The sequence below is a fragment of the Marmota marmota genome, unplaced genomic scaffold (assembly GCF_001458135.2).
Source record: "Marmota marmota marmota unplaced genomic scaffold, marMar, whole genome shotgun sequence".
NCBI classification, from domain to species: domain Eukaryota; kingdom Metazoa; phylum Chordata; class Mammalia; order Rodentia; family Sciuridae; genus Marmota; species Marmota marmota.
The window spans coordinates 675,500-687,117 of record NW_025999960.1 but is presented as its reverse complement, the minus strand read 5'-3'; the positions used below and the strand labels follow the sequence as shown (position 1 = coordinate 687,117).

The window sequence follows — 11,618 nt, the reverse complement described above, 5'->3', positions numbered from 1 at the left end:
CTTAGCTCGCCCCGCGCGCGTTCCTAGGGCGCCACCTCTTTGCGACTCGCTCACTTCTCTGGCAGGTTTGCCTCGGAGCGTGTGAACATTCCTCTGCTGGGCTTTCAACTCGACTCCAACCTGCGCCGTCCGGCCAGCATGCCTCCCCGCCCGTGAAGCGGGGCCACTTCAGCCCTGTAGCTCTAGCCGCCGCCGCCGCCGCCCCTCCGCGCCGCTATTAACCCGCCCTCGCTGCCACCTGGCCCTCCTGTCGACGACACACGCACTTGAAACTTGTTCTCAGGGTGTGTGGAATCAACTTTCCGGAAGCAACCAGCCCACCAGAGGAGGTAGACGGACAGATATGTATATATATGTGGGTCTCGCTACAAGTGGCTCTGGAACCAGAGGGCCTGGTTCGCAAAGAAGCTGACTTCAGGGGGGAAACTTTCTTCTTTTAGGAGGTGGTTTGCCCTGCTCCACGAACCCAGGAAAACGGCTGGCCAGATTAGTTTGCCCTGCTCCACGAACCCAGGAAAACGGCTGGCCAGATTAATTAGACATTGCTATGGGAGACGTGTAAACACACTACTCATCATAGATGCATATATAAAACCATTTCATTTTCGCTATTATTTCAGAGGAAGCGCCTCTGATTTTTTTCCCCTCCTTTCCTTTTGGTCCCTTTTTGCCTGTGTGACTTGGAAGAAGCACAGTTGGAGTAACTGATTCCTAAATAAGTAAGTGCTTGAGAAGCTCCCAAGAAAGTTCTTCCTTCTTCTTCTTTTTGTTCACTTTTTTTCTTTTTCTTCTTTGTATCTTGGGAGATGCCCTTGATATTGAAGAAGAGGATATTTGAAAACAGACTAAAAGAGGAGCGGAGTAGAGCGGGTAGATGAAGAGCCCGGACTGACATTTCGGGTCCCCTTCCACTCTTTTGCAGGTCCTGAGCGCTAGAGGATACGATGCTGCGGAGACTGGTTCAGCAGTGGAGCGTCGCGGTGTTCCTTCTCAGCTGCTCGGTGCCCTCCTGCGGGCGTTCGGTGGAGGGGCTCGGCCGCCGGCTGTAAGTGTCCCCATCCTCCCCAAAGCATCGGGTTAGGGAGGCCAGTAGCAGAAGCTGCCAGGCTGGGGCGCTGCCGAGGGCTCCCAGCGGTCACCATGCTTCGCGCCCGGGTTAGAGTGAGGGATCATCTGGCTACCTGTAAGGGGCTGAACCTGGTATTCAAACTCGGCAGGAGAGCTGGTTGAACCGAAAGGAGACCTAGGCAAGAGACAAATTTGCTGTGCGTTTCCATAAGATGGAGCGTTTTAGAGAATCTCCTTTAGGGAAAGATCATCTGCTTGTAGTGAAAGACTGGGGACCACGAAAGATTTTGAAACTCAGAGAAAGTGGAGGGATCCTTGGGATACAGGTCTGTGCGCTTGTATTATGTTCTGAATGTGGGTGGCAGTTTGTGTGCGGAAAAGCAAAAACCTTACATCTAATTTTATTATGAATGACATAATTTAAGCATATAAATGGGACCATATTACATAATGAAGGCATATTATATAATAAAGTAGTAACAACTTTTCGGTGGCACACTTCCAACATTAGTATTGATACTGTTTGAGAAGGCTAGAGTGCTTGATTACAAATGAATAGGCAACTTTCTTTAGGTATGGAATCTCCTTTTCTTTAATTGTTGTTAATAGTTCTTTAATCAAACATTTGCATTGTATTTTGAAAACTTGCATTTTGGCGGTCTTATTGGGTGCTTCTTTTAAGGATTAACTTTGACTTTGACTAACATTCATACATCCAAGCACATCAGAGAACTAGCACTAAGTTATAGGACTGAAAGTTGCAAGAGTAGTAGAATATCACAACCTATTGGACCTAGCAGTTCATTAATGTGTCTAATACCATGTTTGGGTGATCTTCAAACTGCAGACTGCATGTGCAGAGTGGGACATCCATACAAGTTTAAGGACTGAGAGAACTTTGACTTTGGAGAAGGAATTAAGGAGAATGTTTACATTTAACAATAAAAATTACAATAACTAATATTGACAGTCAATACAAGGTGCTTCCTTGTAAATTCCTGAAGGTATACAGACAACTGTTTTATATGTGCCCTTGGTCTATTATTATTAAGGCAGAAAATTCTTAAATTACTGTAGACATGTCTGAACCTTGGCACCAAAATGAAAATCTAGTATGAATCTCCTAAGGCAAATTGTGTAGAACATTGTACTCAGATAAAGCTGCATTGTGTTCTTCAAATCAATGTTTTGCTGATGAATTTCTGAAAATTGTCTTCAGACTTCTTGCTCATTTGGGGACATGTGTTAAATTCAGTTATTTAACATCCAAATATAAATATAGAAGAAGACTGAATTTTTAAAAGTGTACTCACATGCACTTATTTGGCTTGGAACATAGCCAATTTTTCTTTAGAGTTGCTAAAGTAATACCTATTTTCTCTTTTGAGAAACAGTAAATAGATCATGATTAAGTTCACAATTACAGCAAATATCAAGGGCTAAGTTGTCCTAATGACTATTTTTAACTCTTTCTTTGTTGCACCTTGCAATATATACACATCAGAAACCATTTAGCAGCCAGAGACTCTGTTAGTGTTTTGTTTGTGGGTGAAATACAATATTGTAGTTAAACACACTCAGCAGATGGTTATAAAACTACCACAAAACATTCTCATAGTTAATGGCTAGTAGATCATCACATTACAACCATGGTTTTTCATGGAAGCTGAAATCATCAGTAGATGAAGATGTTTCATCAAAATATTACAGCCAAATGAAGTTTTAAAAAACAAGTCATTATTTTTACATTGCTGCCAAGTAAAGTAAATTTTGTGTGCTAGACAAAACATTAATCTACTATTACACAAAATCAAGCTAGCTTTTTGAAAGAAATTTTAACATGTAACCAAACCATATTACTCCCTAAATTTTATATCACACATTAGGGGAACTCCTTATGAAGTACAGGTCTTCTTAAACTAGGTTAACTTTTAAGAGACAGAAAACTACTCGGACAACACTTCCTGAAGTATGCAAAGGAGGCACTTACAAATTGTGAATCTGTCAGACCTGTTAGTCCAAAAGAGCCTCATCAATGGGGCTAGAATATAATCAAGTTGAAGATTAGGAAGTGGGATCTATGAAGGATAGCTTGGCAAGTGACTACCTCTGTGTTTAAAGTTAGAGAGGGAACCCCAACAGATTGAGAAACCTAAAGCATCATTGGCTGATTTGCTTGGGAGCCAGACTGGGTCTACTCCACTTAATGAAAAGCATAACTTTCAACTGAGTCATATGGGTTGGAAGGGACTTCTGGTGAGTCATTTTAACTCTAACACCCTAACCCTGTCTCTTCCATGTACCACAGAACTTTTCTTCTTAAACTCAGAGTCCTTGCTTAGGAGCTTCACATCAGCACAAGCATGCTGCTTCTTCCTGTGCTGGAAGAGGAATTTCCATTACTGTTTATTCCCTCTGTTCCTTGATAGTTCTTTAGAAATTTAATCTGTTTCCCTGAAAATTCCCCTGAGAGTGATTTTTCTTTAAAGCAGAACAGCTATGTTTTGACTGAATTAGGGTTATCTGTCTTAAGCATTTTCCCCCCAATTTTTTAGTTTTCTTTTACAATAGTCAAAGGAGATCATAGAGCATAAGACTCATTTTTCCATGTTGGAGCTTGGGTATGTAATAAATGCCATGTGAACCACCAGGCGAGATAATGTGTACACACATATTGAATAACAGACTATTATTGATGCCATATTTACAACTTAAATATTTCAGAGTTATCTAAATTGAAAACCTCCTTAATTTGAATTTATTACATACCACCTAGATATAACTAGTTTGTACATGCCAGTCATTTATCCCTGTGTCAGTTCATGCCTTATTTTGAAAATAAAGGAAACATTTCATGGACCTTATTCCCTGTTGATGATAAAGTTATAACTGTATTCCTGATACTCCAATGCAATTTCCCAGAGATGTGGGCTTCACAATATTTTAAGGGAAGAAGTCTTTGAAATACTAAATTACTTGCCTAACAGCATTTCAGAAAATTTGTGTTTTTTAACATCCTAACAATTTCCCCTAACAGGCAGATAGAAAGCATTGTACCTCACAAAAGTTGCACTATTTTAAACTGGATGGAGTTGTGCCATATTGTATGCTTTTTATAAAATGGATAGGGTGATCACTCCATTTCCCATGGGAAAGTGCAGTTTTTAACTTGGGAAGGCACTGTGACTCACAGTTGACAGGCTGCCCAAGATGACAGGCATATATGCCAGTCAGAGGGGGCATGAGCAATGGTGGCTTGATTTGAACAGACCGACTATTAAAAGTTTGGGCTTAGAGTTAAACTAGAATAAGCTGTATAATATATTTGGGGAGCAATGCAGATGAGAAGAGGTATCAGCCAGGAATTGAGAAATTAAATGAAAAGTCCTCAATACTATCAATTATCACTGGTTAAGAATTTTGTTTTAATATAATATTTTAGGAATAGATAATTATTAAATTGCTGTGCTTATAAAATATATAATTATATTAGCCCTATTCTTTAAAAATGTTCTTAGAGGATATAAATATATTGTGCCCAGACCTCAAACTTGTAGATTATTAAAAGTTTCCAGAATACTAACTATTACCACAGAGTAAGTGAATTTTAATCTAGTCACATGTGGCACCTTCATAAAGGAGGAGAGACTCCTTCATGCCTCATTTAAACCAGGCTCCTGTTAAATTCCTTTCCGTTAAGTCATGTCTTTTTTGAACAAGCTACATGGCTTAAAGTCAGTGCACACACTAAAATACTAGAAGGAAGCTGGCATTCTAGCTACACGGGCCAGAGAAATGATGACTGAATTTTCATCCCTCTTACTCTCTTCTTTGACTCATTCCCCCAAAGATAAACCAAACTCTAGGAATCCTAGTTCCTTATTTTGGAGATGCAAATGGACTGTGGGAGCATTTGGTCAAGGAAACTGATAAATTTCTGCCTGATCTGTCCATTGTGGAGGAGCCTTGATACACTGTGTCCTGCCATAGGCTTTGGCTTCAGCTTTAGCAGGAGAAAGGGTTAAGGACATTGAAAATTTTACTTTTAGAATCAGAAGACCTAGTTTTTGGAGCCCTGGCTCTGCCAGGTCTCATTGTGTGGACTAGGGCAAATCATTTCATTCCTGCATCTCATTTCCTCATCTATAAAATGGGGGAAATAATACTTTTTATTATTCCCATATTTCACTGAAGAGTTGATGAAATCCTACCAGCGTTACAAGGAACCCAGACACCATTGTGTCAGGGAAGCATGAATACATGGGATGTAACCCTGTGAAATACTCTCAGGTATTCTCAAAGATGAGTGAATTTGCAGGGCTGTTCCAATGGTAGAAACTGGAGTTAGGTAAGACTGAGTTAAAGCAGGCATGATTAATGTATGTAATCCTTAAAATAATTCACAATGTACACACAAAATAAAAAAAGGAATACATGGGTGGATATCTAGGCAAGAGTCATGGTGTCATCTAAAAGGAGTGATGACTAGTTGATTCTTTTCCACTATATTTTCATTAGAGTATTATTTAAATAGAAAAATCACTTCACAGTTGTTCCCAGAGATATTTTAAGAGAAATTACATAGACAAGTGGACTTCTCAAGTACTAAAGGTAATACCCTCAAAAATTTTAAGTTAAAAAAAAAAAACCTTGAAACACAGAAAAAAAAATAGAAATGATCTCATACACAAGGAAACACAGTAGAAGACAGCCTTCTACTACTATTTTATGGAACACTGCCCCCCGCAGCCTTTAGTTATAGGTTCTTGGTTGCTGGTCATCTAAAATTTTAAAATTCAGCCTGTTAGATGGTTTCCTAGATTGATTCCTTAATGGGGCAACTGTGTGTGTGTGTGTGTGTGTGTGTGTGTGTGTGTGGTGTGAGAGAGACTGAGGGTTAGAGACAGATAGTCTTAGGTTTAGGAGCGTACTCAGGTAAAAGCAGCTTTCTTTTTATTTCCCAGGCTAGGACATCTGGATTTATTTCCCCAACAGAACTCTGAAAAATGTGAAGAGAAACTCAGTGGTTTCTATTTCTGAGCTTAACTGAATCACAGCATTTAAAATTGGGAAAGGAGCATAGAAAACCTCTGAATCTAACCCCTTCCTTTTAAAAAGATGAGGTCCAAGAGTGCCCTTTTCTTACCAAGGCCACAAACTTAGGGAGCAGCACTGGGACTGAGGGCTGCTGTCTCCCAAGGGCTGCCTTTCCCATCCTCTCCCCTTCCCTGCTCAGCCCCATGGCCACTCCTCAGTTTGTGTCCTTTAGAGGACCATGTAGAAGACTACAGGGATTTGCTCACAGCTTCCCTGACTCTTCCAACCACGACAGCTTAACCGTCTTCTTCCCCTCCTGTCCCTTTGTGCCTCTGACAGCAAAAGAGCCGTGTCTGAGCATCAGCTCCTCCATGACAAGGGGAAGTCCATCCAAGACTTACGACGCCGGTTCTTCCTTCACCATCTGATCGCAGAAATCCACACAGCAGAAATCAGAGCTACCTCCGAGGTTTCCCCGAACTCCAAGCCCGCTCCCAACACCAAGAACCATCCCGTCCGATTTGGGTCTGATGATGAGGGTAGATACCTAACTCAGGAAACCAACAAGGTGGAGACCTACAAAGAGCAGCCACTCAAGACACCTGGGAAGAAAAAGAAAGGCAAGCCTGGGAAACGCAAGGAGCAGGAAAAGAAAAAACGGCGAACCCGCTCTGCCTGGCCGATCTCCGGAGCTGCTGGGAGTGGGCTGGACGTGGACCACCTGTCTGACATCTCCACAGCTTCGCTGGAGCTCAGTTCACGGTAACAGCCTTTTCTGGCCCCCGACTTCTCCCTGTGGCTCAGCTGGATTTTCCACCCTCCATTCTGCTCTGGCTTGGGCCAGCCTATAATTTCCTCCCTTTCTGTACCTTTATCAATTGCTGTACAACTTAAAAACATTCAAAACCAAGATAGGCCAGAATATTATCCTTGCCTTGAAGCAAGGTCCCTTCACCCTGCCCCTAATTACCTGTTTTACAGCCCATTTCTCTTCCTTTTACCATCATACTCTCAACACCAAATCTTTAACTACTCTATTAAGTCTTTTGCTCAGGCTTCAGAAACGACTGGCCATCTTCATCGTTTGTTGGGGACAAAAATGCCTTTAATCACCCACTTTCACATCTTGACAAACTTTTTGACAGTTTTTCACATTTTATTTTATTTTTTTTCACTTCAGGGAAGAACATAGAAGGCTTTGATACTATCTACAAACACTGCAGAACAAATATCTTACCATAAACAATTCTGAGCCGTTCACACTTGATTTAATTAAATTTACTTAATTAAATTTTAAACTCATTTTAATTCAAAGAAATTAGGTTATTTTTAAGCACATGCTTTAAATTTAATTAAATTCAACTCTGGTTTCTACCAGTTCATGAAAAAGAAATGGTTTCTGAAAACCTTCACGTATTGGATTAAAAAAAGATGTTTTCTCATATATCTATTTGTCCATTGGCAAATCCAAATTATTTTTCTGGGGCAGTGCAGTAGGAATAATAAAACTTCATATTTAAGTGGCTCATTTAGTAAATATACTTATGGACTTTAGAGTTAAGTAACTTAGGCTCAGGTTTAGGGTCTGAACTTATTGAAGTTGAAAACCTCAAACAAGTTACTTAGTCTAAGGCTCACTTTTGTCTTCTGTGAAATGAAGAAAACAATTGTACCAACTTTATAGAGTTGGATGGAGATTAAATGAGATTATGTGGGCTGAATGCCTGTCATAAACACTCAATAAATTGCAACATTTTGTTTTTTGGTGCTTTTAGACCTAGTTCTGGTTAAGAGAGAGAGAGAGAGAGACAGACAGACAGACTGATTGACTTTTGATTGATTCAGTGAGGGGGGAAATGGCGCAAATAGTCCTTTTATAAAATAGAAAACCAAAGCATTCCACAATCAAAGAACCTGCGTTGGTACTTGGAATGGAATAGGTAGTCCTCAGAACTGGATTTCCCGATTGCCTCACACTTAGATCAGCGCTATGTTAGCACGGCTTCTCTATTCATGCATTTCCATTGATAGGACCTTTTTTGTTTTTTACTTTTCAGTACAGCGCTTCTGTGGGGTTTGAAAGAAAGAGGAAAAGAACACAAGAATGCATCATATGCAACTAATGATCTCATTATTTAAAGAGTCCCCTGTTACTCCTCCATCCAGTCCTTTGACTCTGGTACAGATAGGATTACAGAGTGATGTTTCAAAGGGGAGTGTGAACCTGTTCACCATCATGTCTCTCTTTGAGTTAAGTTGATAAATTCATTACTAAATGGCATATAAAATAGCAATTCTATTAGATAAGTGTACAGCTTCAGTAATCAATGGGTAATGGCACTAGAGAAATTTTTAGCATTAAAGATTTAGGAATTTTTTGCTTTTCTTTCTTTAAGCTGTACACAAATTAAGCTGTGCTAAAATTCTGAATGAATGACCTATTCTTAAAATACTAATAGATGGACATCAAACCCTGTGAACCTGACTCACTGCACATGTGCAGTATATTTCAAGATATGATCCTAACTGCACATGCTTACAACTATGCAAAGACCTTACTTTATTTCTGAGACCTATTTTTATTCATTGTCTTAATGTATATGTATATATACATATATATGTGTGTGTGTATGTATATACACACATTAGAACTATAAAAACAGAAATATAAGTGGTCTTTATGGACTTTGCTCATTTAAAATTTGCAATTCTCTTCAAGTATCTGGAAAATTAATGAAAATCAACACTCATCAATTCTTAGGCCCAAAGCTACCTCTAGGTTAAAGTATGCCTAGAGAAAATCAGGCAGTGGCCTAATCAAATCCAGACCTAGGCCTGAAAGAAGCAGGATGTTTTTGCTTTTCCTTTTGCTTCCCTGCTTTTGAGGGACACTTTGGAAAGAACAGTTTGTTTGGCAATCAGATGTTGGCATTCCCCCAGTACAACCCAACAGAGGTGCAGGGAAGCATGGGGGAATTTAGGTGTGCGTTGGTGAGGATGTATGGAGCTGTGAAAATTTTTGTAATCCCAATAAAATCTTTTCAGAAAAACTATTTAGAAGTTTTATAAGTGACCAATCTTTTATTAGCGTCCTCTCTTTTGTCTCTTTGCAATATTATATTATTATCTGAGAGGTCTGATGAGATGGCAAGCTTGAGCTTTATTATGACATATGCATTATTTTTTTTTAAAGAAACTACTGAGGTACAATTGTCTATTTCCTCTCATAGAACTGTTCAGGAGTGAGAATATAGCTTTAATTTTAGAGATTGCATTTAAAAGTTTTAATGTTGCAAAGGAGATAACCAGATATAGTAGGACTCACTTATCGGAAACACATATTTTGATTTAGTAAATACTGCTTTAGAAAAATATAAAAAGTTTTTTAGTAGTCCAAAGAGCTGGAATTCTTAAACATTCATATATATATATATATATATATATATATATATATATATGTACACATATGCATTTAAAAAAATTTTTTTGTAGATGTGTATGGACAGAATGCCTTTATTTTATTTGTTTATTTTTATGTGGTGCTGAGGATTGAACCTAGTGCCTCACACATGCTAGGTAACCCCTCTGCCACTGAGCTACAGCCCCCCAGCCCTACATATATACTTTTAGGTCATGTTAGATTTTTTTACTTGGCTTTTCCAAATATGTGTCTTTGTCAAACAGGATGAAACATCATTCAAAGATCTTTTCCTGGGTCTTTTATTTCTTTTGTCTTTCTGTTTTGAGAAAATACTTGTTCAAAATACTATTCATTTCTTCCTTGCCTTTATTATCATTACCTCAATTTGCTAAATACTATTTAATGCAAATGTGTTTTCAGATCATTACAATACATAAATCATTGTGTTTTAAGGTCATTCTTTTGGCTTTATTTATAATACCCATCCACCTACCAGTTAAAATTTTAATCTTAAACTCTTTTTCTCTGTATTTAGGAGCTATTTTAACATTTCAACCAAAACCACTGATGAAGAGCTCAACCTGAACTTAGAAGCCCCTAAATGCTAAAATTTGCTTTTCTTTCTTTAAGCTGCACACAAAACTTGTCAAGAGTTTTCTCTTTTGTAGGTCTCATACCCATATACTTTTGCCATGTAAAACTCTGCCCACAACTCTAGTCATTAATTAAAAGACACAGATAATCAAATTCCATTTTATGGTTGTTGCCATTGAAATAAATGCATATTTATGCAATAGGCTACACAGAGAAGAAAAGGGGAAAGAAAAGACTGCTAACCCATCTTAAAATACTGTTATTACAGCATCTAGATATGTTAGAAAATTGTCAGTCGTACTTTGTGTAACATACTCTGAATAATAAAATAGACACAGTAATGTGAAATACTAATATTTTGTATTTTTAAATCAATTTATTCTTAAGTATTCTCTCATTTAAAATAAGCTTTCCTAATTTCTAATGCAAGATACATTCAAAATACCAAGAGAATGAGAAGCAAATAATTCTCAGTGTTTGTCTTTGAAATCTAAAATCTAATAACAGTTTTACAAATTAGTGTTTAAAGACAGCTAAAGAAATGCTAGGTATCATCAACTAAACATGCTCTATTTAACTCTATATCCTTTCAGAGATTATTCAAAGTCTCACACTTTCACTAGCCTTACCACAGTTCCATATGTCAATAAGCCAAATGAATGCCTAAACAAAATTAACAAACTCTGGGTCACCCAAGTCAGGCAACGTGTATTGTTGATGGATGTCCCAACCTAGCCTTATTTCCAAATTCTCCAATTTGTCTCTAATTTTACCGGCAGGCAGCTTTGGAAAATTCTCAAGGGGTCCCCTTTGTCTGACAGGGCATAATTAAAAAGGCAGATTCTTTTTACTTTCTGTACCGCGTAGATCATTTAATTGTGTTGAGGCCCTGCCTATAGCAGAGGCTCTGGAGAGACAGGTAGATCCCACAGGTACCTTCCATAGGAAGGTACCTTCCATAGTAATTCTGTGTTCCTTAATTTATTTCCTTTATTTTATTCCTTCCCATTTGTAAGAAAAATTAACCTGTTTTTTCCCTCTTCTCTCTCTTTCTTCTCTTTGCAGGAGGCATTGAAATTTTCAGTAGAAAACTTCTAAGGACATATTACAGGATTTGTAATAGTAAACATATGGGAAGTATTAGAAATATTTATTGTCTGTAAATATTGTAAATGCATTGGAATAAAACTGTCTCCCCCATTGCTCTATGAAACTGCACATTGGTCATTGTGAATATTTTTTTTCTTTTTTTGCCAAGGCTAATCCAATTATTATTATCACATTTACCATAATTTATTTTGTCAACTGATGTATTTATTTTGTAAATGTATCTTGGTGCTGCTGAATTTCTATATTTTTTGTAACATAATGCACTTTAGATATACATATCAAGTATGTTGATAAATGACACAATAGAGTGTCTTTATTTTGTGGTTGATTTTAATGAATGCCTAAATATAATTATCCAAACTGATTTTCCTCTGTGCATGTAAAAATA

The 11,618-nt window shown here is 38.0% G+C and overlaps 1 protein-coding gene across 1 annotated transcript in view; it reads left to right on the top strand.

The window, feature by feature from the left end:
• The window catches only part of Pthlh (parathyroid hormone like hormone), an 11,982-nt gene extending 649 nt beyond the window's left edge, over positions 1 to 11,333 (top strand). Inside the window, exons 1-4 of the mRNA XM_015493578.2 lie at positions 1 to 329; positions 923 to 1,045; positions 6,445 to 6,867; positions 11,186 to 11,333. The exon at positions 1 to 329 is cut by the window's left edge and continues 649 nt beyond it. Coding sequence (XP_015349064.1) covers positions 945 to 1,045; positions 6,445 to 6,867; positions 11,186 to 11,195 — 534 coding nt within the window. The 5' untranslated portion in view covers positions 1 to 329; positions 923 to 944 and the 3' untranslated portion in view covers positions 11,196 to 11,333. The remainder of the gene's footprint in view (positions 330 to 922; positions 1,046 to 6,444; positions 6,868 to 11,185) is intronic.
• Positions 11,334 to 11,618: the final 285 nt, after the last annotated feature.